Below are 24,649 nucleotides of genomic sequence, written 5' to 3' on the forward strand. Positions count from 1 at the left end.
TACCAAGTTAAAGTTTATGTTATTTTAATTACACTTACTTTCTGCTTCAATTTGTGTTAAGTGTTTGTTATTTTAATTACTCTTATTTTCTACACTAATTATGTGTAGTAAGATGTGTTAAAGTGTGTTCTTTTAAACACTTGTAGATTTATGTACTAATATGTGGTAAGTGTTTGTTATGGAAATGACTATGATTTTTCTGTTTTGCTGTACTAATGGGGCTAACATTTGCGTAGATAATGGCGGGATCACAATCTACTAGTGTATCGAAAAAGACAAAGTCGATGGAAAAACGTTCGAAGCCTAAGAAGACCAAGTCTTTGAAGTCACCAACAACATCTTCATTTTCTGATGGATCTCACTCAAAGAAGGGAAAGTCCAAAAGAAAGAAGTTGAACCAACCAGAGGACTAAAGTTACTGAAGCGGCATGCGGTGACTATGTCACGCATTACAAGCCGCAAGAATCGTACACAGAAGAATGTTGTTTTATTTAACAGAAAAGGGACCCCATGTGGGAAGGTGGCTAAGCAAATGCAAAGCTACATTGGTGTATTGGCAAGAAGGAAGATACCGATAATAAGGGAAAACTTGAAAGCGACAACTGATGAAGAGAATAACAAAATCTGGCAACGTGTTCAGGTATACAAATCAGTCTCAGTTTTATTATGAATTAAAGGTGCAGTTAGTTAGTTTGGTATTATAGTGTTCATTATATTGTTTCAATTTTTCGTTATTTTCTGAACCTTGAACTTATACTTAGCAACGAAACACGCACAGGTTCCATTTTTGATTGCTCCTGAAGCTAAAAAATTGGTCTTGGAATCTGCTGCAACGAAGTGGAGGCAATTCAAGTCTCTACTTACTTCCAAGTACATTATCCCCTATTTGGATGACCATGAAGCCTTACGATATCCTCCGGATGATTATCCTTTCATCCTTGCTGACCATTGGACAGAATTTGTGAAAATGCGGACGAAGGCCTCATTCTTGGTATAAATGCACTTAGACTAAAATCATTTAGTTGTACAAATATCAAACGTAGTTACGTATATATAGACTTCTCATTGCAGTTATGTATCTATAGACTTCTCATTTAACTAAGTATCCCTATTTTGCAGGAAAAGCATCGTGAGCAACAAGAAAGGCGCAGCTTGAATAAGTATCCTCATAGAATGTCCCGTAAGGGATATGCAGGGTTGGAGGATAAGTTGGTTAGTGAAACTGTTTTCTACCTTACTAGTATGGAGTTTACACCATGTGTAATGCAAATGAGTGATGAAGAAGTTGACAGGGCCACTTTGTGGATAAAAGAACGGCAAACAAAGGATGGCAGTTTCAAGGATGAGGAGTCAAAAAAGACTGCTGAAAAGATAGTAAGTCCAATATAGAAAGTCTATTATGTATGTATAAGGTTTCTGAACATGATATGTGATGATATTTCCTACTCTAAACTCTCAGGCAAACTTGAAGAGCAAGGTTGCTAGTGGAGAACTAAATGCTGAAGGAATAAATGATGTCTTGACATTGGCTTTGGGGACTCCAGAGCATGGGGGAAGAGTGAGGGGAATAGGAGGTTTTGTCACTCCCTCTACTTACTTCCACCTCCCTAAACGTAGAAAGGAGAGCATAGAAGTTACTGTCAGAGTTAGTGTGCAGAAAATATTGTTAGAGGAGAGAGAGAAGATAGTAGAGGAGGCAAGGGAGAAGATACTAGAAGAGGCAAGGGAGAGGATGATTAACGAAGCGAAAGAAAAAATACTTGCAGATGAGCAGGCTATGTGGGAAGCCAAGTTTGCTGAACTTGAAGCAAAGGTAAATGGAAAAGAAGGTGTAACTATTCAGCCACATGCATCTGGCCAAGGAAGTTGCTCAAGGACAGTAGATGAGATTGCTCAAGAATCGGATAAAACTCCGTTGGAAGAAGTAGCGCACAATGTGGATGGAACTAAAATTCGGAGCATTTTTGAAGCAATGGAAAGCAAAAACCCTCATGCATAAAAGGAAACGGACAAAGATGGTTAAGGAAGGTAGGTTGGATAAACGTCCTTGCTCCAAGGGAGGTAATGAGTTTCCCCAGTTGGTTAAGAAAGTAGTTGTCAACCGTGAGGATGTCACTAAGGCTGTTGAAGAAAATGTCAATCTAACCAAGGAGCCGGAGAATGAGGAGGGGCTAGAATACGTGGATTTGACAATGTGTCCACCCACATCAAAGGTAATTTGGTTTTACTTAACGCCAATAATGAACTGGAAAAGATCAAAGTTCAATTATCAAAGCTAAACCATTGGGTCATTTCATGATTTTTCAAAAAAACTGTACTTGTTTTACTCTAAGTTTTTGGTAGCTTAAAGGCGAATCTTCAATGATCATTTTGAACTTGGTTTCGTGAAAAAGGGAGTTGAAATGAGTCCGTTATGCTATTTTTAACTTACTGCACTGTTTCAGAATTCATCATGTAATTAGCTTTTCTGTCACGCCCCATATTGTTTGACAATTCATTTCAACTGCGAATAGTATGAAACCCTGGAAAATAGTATCTTTGAATGTCTACTTGAAATCTGGAAAGTTGTGCTGCAAATCGCAGAAACAATAGTTGTTGGTGAACAACAAACAGCTATAAATCTTGTTTTTTTTGTCTACATTGTAGTCAAAGGTAGCTGAGGTTGAATGCAAGTTGGCAATAGGTTCTGTTGAACATATTGTTGCTTGTGCCACTGTTATGGAGTGCGAGGATCCTTCCCAACTCGTTCATGGCACTCCACTAGGGGATGACAATGTGCGCGTTTCTATCTATGCGGCGCTTGAGGAGAAAGCAAAAGTGTCATTTCCTGTGAAAGATGAAATTGAAATAGTGAAGCAGGCTATGGGGAGTTGGGTAGCATGGCCTAAACACCTAGTCATAAAATCACATCTCAAGGTAAAAACTCAGTCTAATTCAATCTATAGATACTTTGGTAACATTCAATTGTTTATAGAAATTCACATACCTTTAGATATGCAGCATATATTTATGATATATAACTCACATTTATTTTCTTATTGTAGAAACCTCCCAAGGATAGTGCTGAAAAGAAGAAGAAGAAAAGGAAAGAGATAGGGGAAGAGGACACGTAGATTGGATTTGGCTTGGCTAAATTGGCACCATCATTACCAGCTTCATTGAAGATGTTATGTTTGTGGGGTGAAGATGCATTCAAAGATGGGCATACAATCAGCTTCTACATGGGGCCTGAAGTGTTTGGATTTTCTCGCAAGACTTATATATTGGGAAAAGATGTTCGGCGACTGGCAAGCATGAGGGAATTAACTAGAACTTGCATTGTAGTGTACCAGAGGTAGAAAATATGCAGTACTATTATTATATATATATATATATATATATATTTTTTTTTTTTTTTCTTTCTCCCCAATGCCTTGATAAGAAATGCAGTTGCTGATACTTACTGACTTGGTGTAAATGTTTGTTATCAGGTACCTCTATGATCAGTTGAAGGCTTATAAAATGCTTGACATAGTTGCATTTGGTGACCCTTCACTTGTTGGTGCTGTGGGGTGTGGGAATGGAACTGTCAAGGCCCAACACATCAAACATAGGCTTGCAACTGCTCAACCAGGACAGATGTTCTTGTTGCCATTTAACTCGGGGTAAGTTCACGAAGGTTTGCAAACTTTCATAAGTAACTTGTGTCTGAACAAAAATATTTAGTGTTCAGGATATATGACATTTTGCATGAATGTAGTGATCATTGGACTTTGACACTTGTTGATCAGGACAAACAAATCGCCTATTTTGTGGACCCGCTAAAAAGATGCTTACCCACAGGAGATTGAATGTCTATCGTGGAAACGTAAGTCGCTGGTTTACATATTGATCACACATGCCTCAATTTTATAAAATCTGTTGAATACACTTGTTGCTTCCTTTCCTATATGGTACATCATCGATTATATTGTTGTTTTGGTGTAGTGCTATGCGTATGTATAATGCTGAAAAGAAAAAGGCAAGGCCGGAGTTCAGTCCAATGGAAAATTTTGGCTGTAAGCTTCACTACTTCTGATTTTCAGAAAACAATATTTCAGTTTGTCCGATTTCACTTCTTGAGTCATTTGATTGTGTTTAGGGCATTCCTCCCCAACCTAGAAACAAGGAGTGTGGATACTTTATCATGCAATACATGAGAGATATCATTGAGAATAAAGACATGTCATTGTTTCCTATGAAGGTATCGACATATATATATATATATATATATATATAACTATAAATATAGTCACTTCACTCAATTTCTCAAAACTTTGTTATTATATCCATGCCTTATTCACCAAAAAGTTTGGTTACTAATCCTTTTAATATAATCAACTGATTTCAGTGGGAGAGAAGAGGCAGCAGCCAATACACCTAAGCAGATATTGATCAAGTGCGAAATGAGTGGGGGAAGTTTGTTGTCAACACATATGTGCATGAGCCTTGAAGTAGCGCACTTGTTACTGGTACAATTTTGATAAGGAAAGCATCTTTTTTGTGCTTCTCTGCTGGTACATTGTCATGCACCATGTGGCATGTTTTGGAACAATACATATGTGTATCAGCTTTTTGATGTCCCAAGTAGATGGGCATGCACTAGAATGCTTTTCTTGTTTAAAATGTTGGCTTTCTTATTTGGAAATGCATCTCTTTTGCTTTTGAAGTTTAAAGTATTGGTTAGATTACTCATTTGATGGTTTCCAATATTCATGTTTGATGGAGTACTGTTCATTTGGTAAATAGATGAAATGAATGCACAATCTAATTCATGAATGGGATGTTCAAATGATCACACAACAGAATATATATAATGTCGATTGCTCGTTGTCTAAATGGCCGAAAATGGGGCAGAAACTGATTGCCATCATTCATATCACACATCGGTTTTTAACAAATCAATGTATTCTAATTTCTACTCACACAACAGAAGCAACTAAACTCAGTTGTCCTAAACATTAATCATACAACAAAAGCAATTGAACTCTGTTGTCCAAAAACTAAATCAGACAACAATTGCAATTGAACTCCGTTGTCCCAAATGTTGTTCATACAACAGATATACACTACTACACAAAAGGCTTCACACGACGGTTTAAAACTGTCGTCTCACGTTTTGCATTTCCGTGGTCTATCGAGGCGTCGTCTGATGAAACGCTGTCAGACGACGGTTTTCAACCGTCGTATACCGATCATTGGGATGACGGTTTGCAGCTGACTCCGTCGTCTGATGGACCGACAGATCTGCCGACATGCTGTCGATAGAAATATGTCGTGGTGTGACTTCTACTCATACCACTGTTTTAGGATTCCAGCGTGGTGTAACTTCCACTCATACCACGGTTTTAGGATTCCAGCGTGGTGTGACTTCCACTCATACCACGGTTTTTAGGAATCCACTCTTGTCTCTTTGTTGTTTAGAAGTCAGTTTTTATTTTGAAGACGTTGTGTAAATTGTATACACACGACAGTTCTTCCAGCATAAAATGTGGTGTAATGACTTAAAAATTCAGTGCAAGTGTGCTTTCACACGACACATATAACTCGAACTGTTGTACCATGACATTTGAGACCATGATATCAATACAAACCGTCGTCTGAATTGTAGAAATTTTGTTTGATGGTACCCAAAAAACCTCATCAGATGACATATTTTCCTACTATTGTTGTAATGGCAAAATTCAGATTCTAGAAGCAAAAATGACCAAAAGAATAGTAATTTATTCATAATAGAAAGCTGTTATAATCCCATAGCAATCTAAATGGATCCGATGTATCCACAAAATAAGGGATCACATCTTTGAAACTCTTATAGCAAAATACATCCAGAAATGTACCTAAAAATGTCACATAATCACATCTATAGGAGAACTGCAATTAAGGCCAACCCAAAAAAGACCAACTTCTAGCTAAACAAATTTCTCTCTATCACTTCAAAAGCTTTCGTCACTGCTCCATGTTCCACATGATTGTCCAGTTTATAAGAAGCCTTCAAAGCTGGATCATTGTTTTTAGAACAAAACCACCACGACAAACTTGGCAAGAAATTTGCTTTTTAAAGATAGGTTTCCACTTCTCCCTGCAGAACAAAACCACCACATCAAACTTCATGCCTCAAAAGAATACTTAATTGTCACATTTTCCTTTTACCACCAAGGTTCTCATAGCAATGTAGATTGCTGGAATTGTGCATCTATAGATTAAGAAACAATGTGGTATGCACTGATCTACAAAAATTTTTAACTTGTGATAATCCAAAAGACAGGAAAATAAACTAGTGCCAGCCTTCGCAAGACAACAATATGAAATCAACATTTGAATATCCGTAATATAGAGATATCAGGAACTATCCTATTGAGGAACGTCTCTGTATCAGTATGAACATAAGAGTCAGAGTTCTCATTGATAGTAAAAGGTGCACTTATGTGCAGTGCTCAAAAAATAATCCAAATAAAAAACCTCATGACCAATTTACCTGTCTAATTTTCTCAGTACCAGTTGCAGCAATGAAATCAAGAAGTTGAAACAGTTGTTTCTTGATACCATGTTTACCCTGCAAAATCAATCAAGTCTCAATGAGATACCAGTAATGGTATAGTTTTTTTACTCAAATCAGCAGTCTACTATATTAAAATTATAGATGAAGTCCAAAGCACTAAGCATTATGGGATGGCCTCTGAAAGTTCAAAGCAGATACATTGGTACCTTTAAAATGAATAAAATGTGTACAACATGGTAAGTATATCCCCAAATATGGCCTTAGTTATGCCTATATTCCCCAATCAACACTAGCAGATACATATGAAGATAAATCAATCAAGGGTGACTTTTGCCAAACACCTATTACTAGTAAGAAATTTCTGGCATTTCAATTTGTTCACAGAATACCTAGAACTGCAGGTGAGCAGGTTTATGTTCTTTTGTCAAATAAAACTGGAAGAAAGTTAGTAGTAGAGGACGACCACGGCTTAGAGAAAGTGTTAATTTAGCATTCCTATATTCCCATATTATTCTGCATTTTTAATTCTATGTACTACATTTCGATGACTTTGTGAACATGTTATGCACTCAGAATCTCATAATTCATGAACCACTGATTAATCTAAACCAGAGTAGAATTAGAAAAGCTAGGTAGATTTAATTACCAGATTCAATGTGTAAGAAATTCTTGTTCGATTTCAAAAAGACCTGCAATTTAGGATCAACTGCAGTTGCATCCCACACCTGGAAACATATTAACAGTTAAACAATCTTAATATCAAAGTTGTACAGATGGGAAAAAAAATAACAAAGAGAAACCTACATAAGCTATTTATCTAGCATATAGTCCAAGTATTTACCAGGTCCCAATTATGCCTATATCCCCCAATCAACATATAGTCCAAGATTGTATTAAAACCATTTGAATTAGTTACCCTACTACGTACTACCATTTCATACCAAAAGCCAAACCAAAAAAATCAAACAGAAGTAAAAAACTTAAACTTCCTTTCTTGAGCAAATAAAACATAGACAAATGACAGTAAAAACAAACTAATTAAATCAAAATTGAAAAACATAGGTTCTAATGTTCACAGACTATTAGTTTCCATGATAATTAATATGAAAAACATAGGTTCTAATGTTCACGTAGAGTTACTTACAATTATTTATATATGAGATATATGTATGATGCAGCATATATATGTGTGTGTAGTGAATGTGCACAAAGATGGTTTCCTTCTATTCTGGTTTCAGATTTCCACAATTCAAGATCCACAAGAAGTACTAAGCCTAGGGAACTAAGCCTATATAATATATGATATATACACACATTTTGATACGAGTGATATGACCGATGCCATTCCAGTGCCTCACAAGAATATCAGCAAATCTATTGAAAAGGAAATTCAATGCATTAAGATGGACCTAGGACAGGTCTAGATAAGAATGCACACGCAGGTGGTGAAACAAGCAACGAGAGAACAAGAAATGATTGCCAGATCTGCCCCAATTTTGAGATATTTTCCATGGATTTGTCATGGACGAAAACTTCATTTACCTTTTCCCACAGTCCATCCAAAGCCAAGACAACAAAATCCATATCTTGTTCAACAGGTTCATAATACAGAGGTCACGAAAGAGAATAATGAATCAACCAACCAACACCAACTTTATGCATGAATAATATTTTCGAAGCAATTGGACTTAAGTTGTGTGATACACAGCTAGGCATTAACGATGCTAGAGAATTCAGAATTGCAATTACCTGTTTCAAGAACTCCTAGTCTGTTTTCAGTTACCCAGCTCTAAAGGCCTGTTTCAAGAACTGCTGGTCTGTTTTCAGATACCCAGCTCTAAAGGCCTCTTCTTTATCGGTACAAGCTTCCATCATTTCAAGAACACTCCAATACGAACTGAATCCTTTTTTTCAGTAATAAGAGTAATATATAGCAAATTGAATAAATAAATGATTGTATTTGCTATCCAAAGAAAATTATTAATTAAACAAAATAGAAAATTCTAAACAAAATGAGAGCTTACCTGTCGAGTGTTTCTGTCTTAGTTTGTTTAGCATATCAGTCGTGTCGAATCCCGCATTGTCACATAGCTGTCGTGGGATAACCTGCAACATAGGTGGAGGACAGCTAATTAAGATCACTTACCGCCACTCAATTATTAGTATCGCAGCATCACACCTTCATTCATGTATTTCTAATTCATTATTCAGCATAAGCGGAAAAAATTTGGTGCTCATACCTTGAAAGACAATTCATATAAAACCAGACATACATCTACTGTTATTTCTCATTCTTGATGTTGAATGAGGTCAAAAGTTAACCCCACAAAAAAAAAAACAAAAAAGAATCAAGCAATTGAGAATGAACAGAAAGAATCAAGCTTCTTGATAGGAGCATTTTAATGTGATATTTTAATAGTTAATTCCTCACATTTTGCTTAGTTAATTCCTTAACTGAATCGATTTTTAATTCAATTTCTATTTTTAGGTACATTGGAGTAAATGAAGGTGAAATGAGCGTTAGGTCCATAATTACCTGGAAATGATGGAGAAAAATGGAAATGTACTAAAAGATCAATTTTACACATATTCCTACTCCGGCTAGGAGAAACCAAGCCAAGCAAAGAAGAAGGAGCGGCCGCCTGACCAAATGAACTTCAAATGAGCTGAAACCTTCCAGATCCATTCTAGACACCCAAAGGATCATTTCTTATGAAGAGTACCAGAGAAAAATATGAGTGGAAGGCCTTCAAACAATCAGCCCAATTTTCTACAGAAGCAAAACCGGAAAACTGGACCTGTAAGAGGTCCAGCAGCATTTCCGGCCCAACCACATGGATTGAAGCTCTGAAAATTTGTTAGGATGATCTACACTCATAGTGGAACATTTCATATGAAGAAGTCGAAGGAATATAATGAAGTCTTGTTGGAGAAATAATTGAAGTAATAAAGGGGAAGAAACTGACCTGAAAACAGCTCAACACCACATATTCATGTTTCCCACCCACATGAAGAAAGCTAGATGCTTTTCTCTTTTTCCTTGGATATATTTTTTCTACAATCTCTTTAATAGATCATCATCACTTCCATGTTGCTGCACCTTCATGCTTTGCTTTCATTTCATCATTTCTCTTTCTTTTCCATATTTTACAAATCACTTTCATACTCCACTTTCATTATTTTTCTTCCACTCATCATTTCACTCTTCTTTTTCTTCCCTATATAAACACCTTCTCCTCTCATTCTAAAACACATTCCTTCATCCATTTCATCTCCTTGTCTCACCATTTCCTCTCCATTTTCCTTAGTCACATCTTCCTTCATCCATCTCATCTTCTTTGTCTCTCCATTTCCTTTCCATTTTCCCACAAATTCCTTCATCCATTCCATCTTCTTTGTCTCTCCATTTCCTTTCCATTTTCCTTTTCCATTCTCTAGTTCTTAGTTTTGCATTTTCAAGTGAAGAAGAGAAGAAGAAGCCATGAAGCCTCCTAGCCGTCATCATCCACCTTGTGCCGTGATAGTGAAGTCTTGCTTTAAAGATTCAAGATCAACGTCTCAAGCTCTTCATCATCCACTCCCTTCATGGTGTAATTCTATCTTTTTCCTTGTAATTTCTTTTGGTTTTCTTTGTTTAGATTTGTAGAACTATGAATTCTAGTTAACAAATAATGTTAAGGGCAAAGTTTAAAGCCCGTTTATATGTTTTGAGATAAAGTTGTGATTTCTATATGTTGATTTTTATGTTGCTTATGTGGGTTTGTTTAATTAAATTTGCATGATAGAAAACTTTTGTATTTTAATCTTATGTGGTTGCAAACACTTAGGGTTTTGATATAATTGGTGCTAGGTTTAAGAACATGAAATCGACTTTTCGTTTTGTGTAAACTTGAATCAAAGTAGTAAAGGTTTTGTGCAAAGACCGAATTTAATTAAAGAGGATTGCAATTAGGTGGACTTTTCCATACTAAGTTGTACACTTGAGTTGATAGCCTTTCTCTATGTCTAATGCGTTGAACATGTCATGATTGACTAGCTTTCTAGGGCTTGATTGCATGTTTGATAGGATTAATCTAGGTGCTTTCGCTTAGGTTAATTAGCATTGAAAAGTAAAATATGGGAAATCATTTGCTTTCGAATGTTTCACATGATCAACTCCTCTCTCATGACATTTAAAATCAACTATAGGAATTGTAATTGGATTTCTTGCATATGGATGTGGTTTTGATCTTTGTTCCTTGTGATCCACCCTTGTATATATGTTTTTACATTTTCTTTATTTTATTTATCTTAATTTTCAATTCTATAATTCTTAAACCCCCCTCCCTTTTTATTTTGTTACTTGTATATATTTCTATTCTTTATTTTATTTTTGTAAATAATACTTTATTATTTTAATTCTTTATCTGTTTATACAATTGTATATATTTATATTCTTTATTTTATTTTTGTAAATAATACTTTTCTTTATTTGTTTCACAATTACAAGTGTACCCTCAATCCCCGGATAGAACGATCCCTATTTGCTTATACTACTAACGATATTTCAGGGTTAAATTATGCGCTCCCAAAAGCGACATCACTTCTCTCATGTGAACACAATAATATATTATCCACCTAAACTCAAAATCATCAATATTCAATTGCATGTCGTCAAAATTATTAATCCAAATAAAATCAGATTACACACACTCAGATTTGTTTATTGAAAATAAGATACATTAAACAAAAGCAAAAGCATCATCCCCTTTAACAACCCAGAAAGGCGAATTTGGAATCGAACCCATAAAACACATTGAAAATTAAATTACTGAACAACACAATTTAACCAGAATAAGCAGGTGCGTAGAGGGGACGGCGGTGTTCGTCAAAGTAGCATCGCGATTAGCAAACACGATGATGTAGAGCGCGAGATGATTCCCGGAAGGTAACCCAGACAAGTCAACAACAAGCATATCAGAAACTCAACCTGCAAATCCAACAGTACCCACCAAAATTTAGCCTCAGTTTTTCACAAACTCAAGGGTCTAAGAAAACAGAATGTAATGGCATATATAAGACTTACGGTGCAGCAACCGTGGCTGGGGCAAACCCCCAAGGGAGGGAGCAAGACGGCGAGCACAATCTCGCAGCAGATCTCACACCCGCTCGGCATTTTTAGATATTTTGGTGCTCTCTGTAGATCTCAACCAACTCGGGAGTCTGAGTTTTGACTTTGGATTGAGATTTCTGATCTTTGATTTGTGAGGTCAAAAGTTAACCCCACAAAATAAATGAGAAGATAAAACCATTAAAAAAAAAAAAACCAAATCAATCCATTTGAGAATCATAAAACCATAAGTACACATTCTATGTATATCTACATTTAGAGAGACAGAGACTGAGTAATTGACATTACTTTATGTAATTTTCTATTTAAGAGAAAAAAGAAAAAGAAAAAGGAAAAAAAAAAGGAATTATATGTGTACTTGGAGCTGCTACCTTTGAACTGGTGAACATATGGGCACCAATTTTTCTGAAGTCTACACTTGGTTGCACTCTGTGCAATGAAAACAAAAAAGGGAAAACCTCATGAACAACAAAATCGAAGTATCCAAAAGCAAAGCATCAGCACAAAACAAAGCAACCTAATCCAAAAGATATAAAGACAGACTGAAAAAGAAAAATCTAGGGGCCTCACAGAGCTCTGGTGATATAATTGAGAAGCTTCTCAGAATTATCAAAAAACAGAGACACCACTTCCACAACAAAATCTGGGTTGCTCTCATCTTGAAGCTGTTAAAGCTGTAAAACTGGCCATCCAAAAGCCCCTTCTCTCCCAAAAACCCACCAGGAAACAAAAATGACCAAATAAAATCAAGAACACAACAAAAATCAAAACAAACCCATCTGAAAATTATTCATAAATCAAAACATTAATTTTCTGTTCCTTACCTCCAGAATTGACAGAAGCTTGCAGCTTCAACATACTCTTGTATCTGCAAAGACGCAAGCACAACTTGATAAGTGAAAGAACTAGGACTCAACATCCAAACCAATTGGAACTGACATAATGAAATCGAACCAACAGCAAGGCAGCAAGAGCAATTTGAACATTCATTCATTTAATCAAGAGTAAAGCAGCAACTTACCCAAGCTTGAAAATTTCTGAATCTAACCAAGACTCCAAGAGCAAGACCAGTTGACCACGAGCCCGATACTTAAATTGAAAACCCAGAAATTAATGAAAGAGTGAGACACAGATCGATTGTAAACCCAGAATAGATCGATTGAGAGATAGAGTACTGCCATTTCTAGATCTGTTTTCACACAAGCTTGCTCCTTCACCAATTTCTCTGCAAAGGAAGAGAACGAACAAGAAATCATCATAGAAATTCAAAATCACCAATGAAATCAACTAGAAAACTGAGAAATTTCAATCAATCAGACCCTGCGGTGAGCTTCAAATTTGCCAAGCATCTCAACAAGGTCGATTCCAGCGGACGTGAAGAATAGGCGAAGGTCTTTTAGAGGTCCTCCTGAGACCGATTTGGAGAGGGACTTGAACTGATCCAAGCTCCTCATGCTCGGAAACCATAGCTTCTGCATCTTTGGAACTTACATTGATCGAGCAGAATAAACCCTAGAAACGAAAAATCGCTCTCTTTCTCTCTCTTTGGTGCTCTAAGACTTCTTAGAGGCTAGCCATTAAGTTTTCTTCCCTTCACTATTTCCCAAATCAAGGCAAAGATGGTTTTTGTCGGGGTTTGTCGAAGAGGGAGAGCTCTGTTGGGGCTTGTCAGAGAAAAGATAGATCGGGGTCTGTGGAGGAGATAAGGTTGGGGCTTGTCAAGAAGAGGGAGGGAGAGTTGTGTCGAAGAAGAGAAGAGGGAGAGGGTCGAGGACTCAAGGTCTGTCGAAGAAAGGGTTTCTCAAGGAGATAAGGTTGGGTTTTGTCAATTCTTTCGTTCCCAAAATGAAGTATAGGCTAGGTGGCGTGGTTTTGAAAGTATTAAGAAGCCTTCGTTTAATTCATGGACAAGCCCTCAAAGGCTCCTCAGACAATGGTTTTTCATATCTGTTGTCTGAATGCCCGCTTGAAAATTTTCAATTTTGCTTCCTCATGCTGGCAGGTGACTGGTGAGAGGGAAATAAATTTTTGGGGGGGGGGAGTGGTGGGAAATGTTGGAGGGAATGTCGGTCAACATGTTTTGACTTGCAAATCTACTGATTCACACCACAGTTTTAAAGAAACCGTCATATAAACACAACATGCTGAGGAAATTTAAATGATGTCAATTAGTGCGAAACTTGCCGCCTCTATAACAATTTAACCTCACACCACGCTTCCATTTATAAACGTCTTCTGAAGCAATACATAATTCCAACATGAAAAACACCCGTTGGTTGAATTCATATTAGAAGACGGAAATTTTACAACCGTCGTCTCAATAATGAGAAATTATTCACACCACGGTTTATAGTGTTACGTCGTATGAGAGGTGTCGTGTGATTCATTTTCTGTAGTAGTGATAGTCCAAGCACTGAAGTTTGAGGATCAATCAGACAACACAAAAAATAAAAATATGTTGTCTGATATGGTTAACATACAACAGCTTGAAACCAAGCACTGTTTTCTGAAGGAAGCGCTTCAACTGTTGCGCAGCTGTGCATGGCATCTGTCGAGCCATCACACAACAGTTATACTACATACCCGTTGCCTGTTTGTTTATCAGACAATTGTGTTCCACCGTTGTCTGAATTTTCAATAGACAACGGCTCACTCTACAACGGTGGCACTCCAAATGAGACAACAGTTTCTATCTGTCGTCTGATACGTTTTTTGGCATAGTGATCTTTGAGTTTTTTTTTTCCTTTCCGCAAAGAAGAAAAACTCATATATGAGTCATATGATTGATTTTCCTCTCTCCCATTGAATCTCGTAATCTTGGTTTGCTTATCAATGAAACGTTTTTTTTTTTCTTCTTTCTTTCTCTTTTCTTTATGGCCTTCAGATCTTGTTGATTGCTTTAATTTGGGAATGAATTTTAGTATTTTACTCAAGTTTCATCATCTACTGATTCTGCACTCACCCTTTGTCCCAAGTTTCTTTTAGCTATTACATGGCAAATATAAGGTTTTCATCCTTTCTCTCCACAAGCACATCTCTTTCTAGACCTCTTCCTGTCTCTCCCAAAAAAAAAGATAAGGCAGATGAACAATTACAACCACAATTCAAAATAACCCCAATCACCATCTCAGACATGCTCACTAAGACCAAGTCCCTCTTCAACCTGGCCTTCTAATTCTCATCAATTTTCTGCGCTGTTAGTGGATTTACAAGATTGGCAGTATGATTCGCTTACCATATTACCAAATTTATCAGATTGACAGTATGATTCTCTTACCAGATTGGTTGAGTTTTTGGATTATTTGGTGTATACTCCAGTGAATATTTAGATTCTTCCTCTTGATGCCATTTATTTGGATCTGATAATTTGATCTAATAATGATCATGTAAGGATTTTTGAAAATTTGGTCAATGGCTTGATGAACAGATCAGAGAGGACGGGGAGAGAAAGAAGGATTCGGCTTCTCTGCTATAACAAGAAGTGCTAGGATCTGATTGGACTTTAGTACCAAGCTGACACGTCATTTAAAATCAATCCAAGGGCCATCATTTAAAGTCTCCAAAACACAAACCATAGACCACACATGGCATATCAATCTCTTTCTCTCTCTCAACCTCCATGGCTTCTATAACATAACAACACAAGTACAAGTCCAATTCCAGCTTTGACTCATTTAGCCATCTCTATGTCGTTATTAAACGACAAAAGACGATCGAGATTGTCAGTCTCAAGGATCCAATGTAATATATTTGAGAAAACCAATTGTAAACCAACGTCCAATCGACTGCAATCATGGTTATGCTTGAAGTTAAGTGGCTTCAAATCCCAGATATATCTTGTATGAACAAAGAATGCTGATAGACCACTAGTAATATGAGATGTTCACCTCACTCACATTGAGATAGACCATTAGAGAATAGGAAACACACACAGAGAAGTGGAGGGTCATTTGTTGCCCAAAACTAATCATTTGGGGTTTCCCACATCAAATGCAGCCCATATAATTTTGAAATGTGCCTGAAACTAATAAAAATAAAACCCATTATCAAAATAGAGTTTCTATTATGTTTCACAAAAGAGAAACCATGGATCCAAACTAGAGTTTTCTTTGATTCGAGTCATGAAAACCAAAATATTTGCAATTAATTTCAAAAGAAAAGAGTAATCTTTACAAAAGTAAAAGTGATAGAGAGCCCAACATATTTGAGTTGATGATGCCATCTCTAATATATATGAGCAAGTGGCTGCAAGCTTGCATCTGGAATCGGAAAAGAGAAAACCAGAAAAGAGAGAGAAGAGAATTGGGTTGTCTATGGCTGATTTGGTGTGGCGGTATAAAATTCGGGTTTTGGAGTTTTTTAATTGTAGTCCATTGGATTGCTTATAAATGACGTGACAGCTTGGTATTAAAGTCCAAGCAAATCCTAGCACTGCTTGTTATAGAAGAGAAGCCGAATCCGAGAAAGAAACAGATCTAGAGCACAAAAAGAAAAGAGAAGAAAAAAAGGGAAAGTTTTATTTGTTAGTAATTTGACCAAAATATCCTTGAGATAATACATACGTACTTATGAGATTTTAACATATTAAATTGACGGATATAGACACAATGACTAAAGTGACAGACGATTTCTAAGTTGAGTGACTAAGGTGATATTTTCAAAAGTTGAGTGACTGAAATGTCGATCAAGTTATAGTTTAGTGACCATTTATGATATTTACCCTTTAATTTTCTATTATTGAGTTTTGAGTTTTCCATTGTTGGCTAGACCACGAGTGAGCATATCATCCACATGTATGTGCCCAATGTCATCTGTCTATAGGGTCCACATTTTTGTATAGGTCCTTGACCCAAAACACCAAAATAAGCTAAATTTATCCCACTTATCCCAGCAACAGATTTTTATTTCCACTAACCTAATTTATAGTACAATGACAAATATACCCTCAGCCTAATTAAACAATCTCAAACTATGCCACTCTCTCATCTCTCTCCCCTCTCTCTGTGCAAAATCACTGGCCACTCACTCACTCACACACACACACACACTCTCTCTCTCTCTGAGAAACAGTTCCTCATGTTATCAGAATGGAAGGCGGCCCAGTCAAGTCATCAGAATAGCTCGTTGAGGCAGTGGGATTGACAGTGGTCATAGATCGTGACCTTGTTGGGTAGGCAGAACGGGTCGGGTCCGCCGTTGAGGATGACGAAGTAGCGGTAGTGGAAGAGCACCTGGACGAATCTGAAGCTGTGTTGTGGATCAGAGGGGTCACAGGTGTAGACGCGGAAGCCTGAGTCGGTGGCTGCGGAGAAGCAGGTGTGGTCCTGGTTGAAAGCCAGATGGAGGAGAGTGGTGGGGGATTGGGTCGGGTTTAGGGTTTCTGGTCCGTGCTTTGCTCCGGATCGGAGCTCACGAAAATGTTGTTTCTGCCTCTTTTTTTTTTTTTTTTAAAGGTAAAATGGGGCAGAAAGCCCAGAAAGAGAGAAAAAAGAAAAAAAAAAAGGTTTTATCTGGGGGGGTAATACAGGGCTATTGGGGGGCAATAGACGTTTTTAAATTTATATAATCTCTTCATTTTTTTTCTTTAATTAAAGTTTTAACTGTCTAATTTTAGGAATATTAGTTCCCATTCCGGCTACCAAAAGTTCTATTGAGGGGCAATAGGCGTCTATTGGGGGCAATAGACGTTTTGAATTGATGTAATCTCCTCTTTTTTTCTTTAATCAAAATTTTATTTGTCTAAATTTAAGGATATTAATTCTCATTCTAGCAACTGAAAGTCCTATTGAAGAGCAATAGACGTCTATTGGGTGGCAATACATGGCTGATAGACGTCTATTAGGGGGCAATAGACTTCTATTGGGGGGCAATAGACCTCTATTGCAGGTCTATTGTCCTTCTATTGCGGGGCAATAGATGTCTATTTGGGGTAATAAACATTTCTGGTGGGCGGTAGCCGGTGACCGGAATCCGGAATTCCAGCGATCGGTGACCTGAATCCGGCAATCGATGACCGGATTCAGCCGACCGGTGACGGGGCTCGGGTGAAGTCTCTATGGTCTCTCTCTCTCTCTCTCTCTCTCTCTCTCTCTCTCTCTCTCTCTCTCTCTCTAAGTAATAAAGGGGTGAGGATAAAATGGTATTAAAAAAAAAAATCTTAACGGGGTATTAGGGAAGTCCTCCTTAGAGTGTTTTGAGTAAGAGGGAATTAAAAAAACTTAATGGGGTAAGTGGGAAAAAAATCTCTAAAAATTACCCTTTTTGTATTTATTGCTAATCCGTTTTGGTTTAGATGCCTATATATTTTCACTCCCTCACTCTTGCAGCAACAATCCTGATGTAAATCCTATAACATGAAATATTAGTTAGACCAAGTTTACCCGTTGGGTCACCGAGTCAGTTACTATTCATTACTTTTTAGTGTTTATTTCCACTCTCTAAGTCACTAGCACAGTTTCTAAACTGACCTAGGTTACTGACCCGGTGACCCAGGTTAGTTTGCAGGTCACGAAAGTGACCCAGAGGTCATCAGGTCAGTTTGGAAATTGTTCTGGTAACCCAGATGGTGGAAATAAACATAACAAGCGGTGAATAGTAAATGATTTGGTGACCCAATGAATAGACTTACTCTTACAACTTGGAATGAATTATGAATTTTTGGAAATATAGAGTTATAGACTACCTATAAATAGAATTTTGTGTACCATCATCATCTCATTACCAGGACAGGAAAATAGTATATCTCAGTATCAAGGCCCAACATATTAGTAGGCCTTGAGCCTAAGAACTGTGGCCTCGAGCCTATAAATTTACTAGAGTAGTAATTAGTAAATGGTAAATACAAGTACCACAAACTGTGGTTCATCTTCGTTCTCACAGAAATGCCACGTCGCTCTCCGGCGGATAAAACTTCTGGAGCTCTCACTCTATCTTTCACAGAGCTCAAAACCCTTTCACACCCCACCACTCCATTAACGCTCCCTGAGTTCTACATTCTGATGAGCCTACCTCTTCCTTTATCTCTCAACAAATGGACGGTTTCTCTCTCACCCTTACCACCAACGCCCCTTTCTTTACTACCCGGACTCCTTTTCCTTCACTTTCAAGAATAACAAACCCAGTTTTCCCTCCAAAAAATACCAAGTTCATTGCTTGCAGCTCCAAAGATGAGCCCAAGCTCGACCCTTTGGACCAAATGGAGCTCAAGTTCGGTCGCATGATCGGTGAAGACCCAAAACTTACACTTGCCAAGGTCCCATTTTTCTCTTCTTTTTTTTTCTCTGTATATATGTATGCTTGAATTTGCTTAGTCTTATTTGTATGTAAATTTTGTTGTTGAGAATTTTGTTAATTTGGATTGTAGATATTGGGTAGGAAAGCAAACCCAGAAGCTAGTTATATGGAAATTGAGAAAAGCTTTTACAAGAACAAGGGTAAGATAGTTGAGATAAAGGAGGTGCCTTTTGGTGTGCCCAAGAATGCTCAGGCATCTAAATCCTCGGAGGGTGTGGATATGGTTAGACCTGTGCCAAAGAAAGTTCAGTCATCTCCCTTGGATGGTTTGAACTTGGTTAGGCCAGTGCCGAAAAAAGGAGTTAAGTTTGAGGTTGATGATAAGCCAACAAGGTCTGAGGTTAAGAAATTGAGTAGTCCTGTTGCACCCAAGGCTGGGGAGGGTAGTAAAGGTAGTGTTCCTAATGTTATTTTGAGAAAGCCGAGTTTGTTTAGTGAGGATGATGTTGAAGATATGCGGCCGAGGCTGAGGATTAAACCGAATTTGTCGTTGAAGATGAGGATTGAGCAACCCAAGGAGCAGTTTAGTGATATGACATTGTTGAGAAAGCCCGAGCCGGTGAGTGTTGATGAAAGTAGAGAAAAGGAACAAGAGCAATCATCTGGTAATGTAGATAGAAAGGCCATTGGTGATATGACATTGTTGAGAAAACCCGAGGCAGAGAGTGTTAATGGAAGTAGTGAAAAGAAACAAAAGCAATCTAGCAGTGTAGATAGGAGTGTTATTGGTGACGCAGAAATGGAGATGTGGAGTGAAGAAGTCAATAATAAAGCTAGTGGTTTCACTCTATTGGAAAAGCCCAAAGCATTGAGTATCGAAAAAAAGATTGAAAGGGATGATGAGGAATCTGAGCAAGAAGAATCTAGTGTTATTGATGATACTGAAAATAATGGCTGCAAGGATTTGTCTGAAGTTGCTGCAACGAGCAAGCCAAGACGACCCAGTCTCGAAGAATCCAGGGATGGTTCACATACAAAGATTCCCTGTCAAACAGATGATTACCCTATAGGTACCACTCTATGTTACATTGTTGAATTCATTCAGCTAGAACTTTCAAATTGATACTGTGCTTGGAATTTTAAGGATTACAGCCACATAAGCAGAGCACTATGGTGTCCAGTAAGGAGGTTACTGCTGAGGATGAAATGTCTAGTAGAAGTTCACCTGTTTCTAATGTTGAATTTTCTGTAGATGCTGCTCTACAAGGAAAACCAAAACGGTACGCAGAGTCAGTCTTGAAATTTGTTTCTCCCCCCCACCGTTACGTTGTTGCTTTGGTTTGATTAACTGGTTATTTTCTTATAGGTTGGACAAGCCTGTGAGAGAAGCGTCTGTGAATGGAGAAACCATTGCTGTTGAGCTTGAGAATCCCATTTCTACATCTGCCAGTGTACTAACTCACATTTAAACTAGTTATTTCTGCATTTGAATCCTTTGCTGGTACGAAGCTTTATACTCTACAAAATTGTAGGGACATGAAGACGCCGATTGGATTGCAGCTGAAGAATTGGTTAAGACTGGAGATAGGGGAGATGTAGAACTTATAAGTGCTAGCACCAGAGGTTTTGTTGTAAGTAAACTTTAGATATAGTGATTTTTTATGTGATTTTTCCTTTGTTAGTTTTTAAGATCGTTCCATTTTACTTCTCTGAAATTTGATTTGACCCTTATTTCAGGTATCTTTTCGCTCATTAGTAGGATTTCTGCCATACCGTAATCTGGCTTTCAAGTGGAAATTCTTAGCTTTTGAGTCATGGTTAAGACGAAAGGGTTTAGATCCATCCTTGTACAGGCGAAATCTTGGAATTATTGGAAGCTATGATGTCACAAACAAGATTAATCCAAGCCTAGAAAATGATGATATAGTTATTAAAAATGAGGGAGAAGTTACACCGGATATGAAACTGGAAGAACTTCTTGGGATATATGACCAAGAAAAAATCAAATTCTTGTCATCATTTGTTGGCCAGGTTTGCAGAAGTGATGGAAACTATATAATTGATTGTTTTAACTAGAGACTTGAACATCATTATATTATGTGCTTTTTAATGATTTTGAGAAACTTAACTTTGCAGAAAGTCAAAGTAAATGTGGTATTGGCCAACAAAAAATCTGGGAAACTTGTATTTTCAGTGAGGCCAAAAGAGAAGGAAGAGTCAGTTGAGAGAAAAAGAAGTCTCATGGTGAGAAGCTACATCCAATTTGTGATGTTTCTTTGTTGTTCTTTGTCCTTTTCAGCATTTCAACTATTCTTTATATTACTACACTTTGTTGACAACTATTTCTGTTTCTAAATTAAGAGTTTTCTTTATGTTTAATATATACATGAGTGGAAAAAGATGGGACCTTTTGATAGTGTCTATTTGAATATGCAACAATAAGTTTTACTTTCCTAGTTGGAACTTCGAAATGAGATTGGTATTTAGTGTTCAATTAAAAATTTTTGTTGAGTATATATACATGTTTATATATATTATAGATTATTTTTTAATGGGAAACAAAAGCCATTATCGTAAAATTTGGAGTTAATATTTTATCAAATATATTTATTAGTTGGTGTAAAAAAGTATATTTTATGTAGGTGGTTCTCAAATAACCAAAAGGCAATCTTATCCTTTGCAATATTAAGTTTATGAATGCCATGTTCTTTCTCAGCTTATTGTGTACTAAAAGAGTATGTAGTCTTCAATCTCTTACGCCCATTTTTCTGGCAGGCAAAACTTCAAGTCGGCGATGTCGTGAAATGCTGCATCAAGAAAATTACTTATTTTGGTGTTTTTGTTGAGGTAACTAAAAGATTTTCCACTCATTTTGTTGGAAGTGGAAACAAACTGTACTCAAGTGTTTCAATTTCGCAGTTTGGTTCTGTGATGAGGGTTCTGCATGGGTAATAAACTTGTTCAAAAGAAGTTGTTGATACATTGACATTTTTGGTATCATCTCTTTTGAGCTCCATGCTTTTTGGATGATTTCATTACCGTAGATGCCCTCAACATGGAGCCAAGACTGGGGGACCTAATTTTCAAGAACCTTTACCAATCAAATTGAGCCTAACATCTTGTGAAACTGATTTAGGTCGAAGGAGTGCCTGCACTAATCCATCAGACAGAAATATCTTGGGATGCCACTGTGGATCCTTCTTCTTACTTTAAAGTTGGTCAGGTGATTTGCTCAATGATCAAACTGTAGCAAATGTACTTTTGTTTATTCAGGTCTATGTTGCTCAAATTTGAGACTAGTCCGGTAATTAAGGCATGAATAACATAAATCTTGGTTGGATAAAAGCTGTCTTATTTCTTCAATTCTTCTGTGCCTTATCTTGGTTGAACTTGGTCTTTGCTTTAGGTTCTATCCAATTTTTCTGGGCTACTTTTTTCTCTGAATCTGGATTTACACATAAAGTGATAAAGAAAACTCTTTCTAATCTCAGATTGTCGAGGCAAAAGTTTACCAACTGGATTTTGCACTTGAACGCATCTTCTTGTCATTGAAGGAGATTATGGTAATGTATATCTACCTTTTAGTTACTCAGATTTCTATTTGGATCAAGGAGATGTGCATTTACAAAGAAAGTCTGTTGTATTTTTGGCAGCCAGATCCGTTGATGGAGACCTTGGAGTCGGTGGTTGGTGATAATAAGACTCTGGACGGGAGATTAAAAGCAGCACAAGCAGATACTGAGGTTTTTGCTTTTACATGTTTTTTGGGAACTACTAGTCTGGTTAAATGATCATGGTTCTGTACTGCACAGAACATACTTGTGACACATATAGCATCATCCTTAATTATGAACAATAGAAAAATTGCTTAGCAAATTAAATCAGAGAACAAAGAAGCATTAATGCTGATAAATTGGGTGGTTTTGGGGTTTTGCAGCTGAAAGGGTTTCAAAACCATTATTGGCAAAAGAAAATTTATTTGGACGTAACATCCCATAAAATGTTTATATATTCCATTTCTCTTACCTGCAGTAGTTTAGTGGCGACATGATTTAGTACAGAGTACTATTGACTGTTGCCTTTGCATTTCTACTTTGTAATTTCACTCATCATATGTAAACTATACAGAGGAAACCTGTATCATCCATATGGAAACTATCTGGTAACTAACTAGTGTATACATGAGTTTGCCATTTATCCACATTTTCTGATTCCAAAATCTTGACAGTGGGATGATGTAGAATCTCTTGTTAAAGAGCTGGAACAGACTGAAGGAATCCAGTCTGTATCAAAAGGTCGTTTTTTCTTGAGCCCAGGATTAGCTCCAACATTTCAGGTATGAGGAGTTTGTTTAATAGATAGCACATATTGATTTTTATCTACATGGTCTAGGTGTTGTTTTTTGTTTCTCTCTATAACACCCGTTTTTACCATATTTCCAATAGTAACCTAGACCTTACTTACTAGACGAACAAAATGCTTGTCTTTTGCCTCAACCTGCTTATAAGAAAAACTGGTTTAGCTTATATTAGCCTAGGTTTTTGTCCACTGATTCTTCGATATAGATAAAATCTTTTGTCAAACTCAAGTATCTGCTTCTAATCACTTTTTTCAATGCAGGTTTATATGGCATCCATGTTTGAGAATCAGTACAAGTTACTTGCTCGGTCTGAAAATAAAGTTCAGGAGGTAAGTTGGTAGGCTTTACTAATTTCAGTGACTAAATCCAACAGTAGTAGATCTCAGACTTTTAATAAATTCATAGCTTAATCAGCAAAAGATCTGAACTTAATCTAATAAAGGTATATCTTTGAAGTCTTAACCACATGATTCCTGCCTTCCTACTCATCAAGCTCAAATTTATTTGGAACAGCATATTGAGGACTTGAATAGAGAACTCGTGCAATAATGTCTAGAATGTCATGCATTATTGTTGTTCTAACGCATTATGTTTTACCTTCTACTATTCGTTTTCCTTTAAAACCACAACCAATCATCTCGCTTTGAAGATATTTAAAGCACTTCTCAGCACTGTACTATAGTAAAGAATCAATTATTGATTACATCAGTTCTGGCAGGTAATAGTTCAAACATCACTGGACAAAGAAGAGATGAAATCTGTGATTCTAAGATGTACCAGCAGGGTAGGCTAGTCCTTTCTTCTTTTCTAGATCGTAAACTTGAGGAATGCATGTTCTTGACAAAGCGTATGGCGAGAAATTTTTGTAAATGTAGAAAAAGAAAATCTTTCTAGATGGTGAGGATCAGAATTGTTATGCCCTTTGGTTTGTATAGACAATCCTCCATGCTGTATGAAAAATCACAACCATACAGGTAGATCATAACACTATACGAATCACTGAAGTTAATGTTGTTAATCTGTTCAATTTTTGTCACAATGCAACAACAATTATTAACCTGAAGAATCATTTCACTTGCTTAGGCCCTATATGCTACCTATGCTACCCAGTTGCTGCAGCCTGCAAAATATCTGAGAAGTTAGCACTGTTAGCTAAATTAGGATAGTATTAACGTTAACACCGCTAAACAGTTTCTTTCAGTAGTTATGGAGTTAATAACTTCTTTCGTCTATTTCAATCCATATTTTTAGCAACCATCGTATTCCTTTCCGCAAATCAAGCTCAGTTTGTATAAAAAGGAAATGGTAAAAGTCAGACCTTTAACCGTTATTGTCGGGACATAAAGTGCAAAATATTTAAATCAAGAGTTTCTTTACGTGGAAATTATTCTATACGTAACAATTCTATGAATTAATGACATTTAAG

The 24,649-nt window shown here is 36.9% G+C and overlaps 1 protein-coding gene, 1 long non-coding RNA gene and 1 pseudogene across 3 annotated transcripts; 1 reads left to right on the forward strand and 2 right to left on the reverse strand.

Annotated features, from left to right (window-relative positions):
- Positions 1 to 5,797: 5,797 nt before the first annotated feature.
- Positions 5,798 to 7,214, reverse strand: LOC121050759. Its single transcript, XR_005803797.1, has 3 exons — positions 7,167 to 7,214; positions 6,497 to 6,574; positions 5,798 to 6,100 (listed from the first exon to the last, which is right to left on the reverse strand). It is a non-coding gene; the product is annotated as an uncharacterized LOC121050759 (long non-coding RNA).
- A 1,161-nt stretch (positions 7,215 to 8,375) lies between these two features.
- LOC112180280 lies at positions 8,376 to 11,675 on the reverse strand (annotated as a pseudogene).
- Positions 11,676 to 18,493: 6,818 nt separating this feature from the next.
- On the forward strand, positions 18,494 to 24,302 carry LOC112179504. Of its 2 annotated transcripts, XM_024317930.2 has the most exons (14): positions 18,494 to 18,882; positions 18,994 to 19,933; positions 20,008 to 20,143; positions 20,230 to 20,314; positions 20,396 to 20,494; positions 20,601 to 20,894; positions 21,000 to 21,107; positions 21,639 to 21,710; positions 22,000 to 22,086; positions 22,355 to 22,426; positions 22,517 to 22,606; positions 23,092 to 23,199; positions 23,484 to 23,552; positions 23,942 to 24,302. In XM_024317930.2, the coding sequence occupies exons 1-14, from the start codon at positions 18,661 to 18,663 to the stop codon at positions 24,014 to 24,016; spliced, it is 2,457 nt and encodes an 818-aa protein (XP_024173698.1). In that variant the 5' UTR covers positions 18,494 to 18,660; the 3' UTR covers positions 24,017 to 24,302. The 2 variants fall into 2 exon arrangements, 1 of the variants encoding a protein (XP_024173698.1); XR_005803272.1 differs by lacking the exons at positions 23,484 to 23,552; positions 23,942 to 24,302 and having other exon boundaries at positions 22,521 to 22,606; positions 23,092 to 23,154.
- Positions 24,303 to 24,649: the final 347 nt, after the last annotated feature.

Source organism: Rosa chinensis, chromosome 7 (assembly GCF_002994745.2).
Source record: "Rosa chinensis cultivar Old Blush chromosome 7, RchiOBHm-V2, whole genome shotgun sequence".
In the NCBI taxonomy this organism is placed as follows: domain Eukaryota; kingdom Viridiplantae; phylum Streptophyta; class Magnoliopsida; order Rosales; family Rosaceae; genus Rosa; species Rosa chinensis.

Excerpts from the sequence above, each read along its gene's own strand:
- LOC112179504 (XM_024317930.2), top strand. The coding sequence starts at position 18,661 with ATGGACGGTTTCTCTCTCACCCTTACCACCAACGCCCCTTTCTTTACT. Across the intron at positions 18,883-18,993 it reads CAAAACTTACACTTGCCAAG|ATATTGGGTAGGAAAGCAAA; the intron begins GTCCCATTTTTC and ends TTTGGATTGTAG. Across the intron at positions 22,607-23,091 it reads CAGCACAAGCAGATACTGAG|TGGGATGATGTAGAATCTCT; the intron begins GTTTTTGCTTTT and ends AAATCTTGACAG.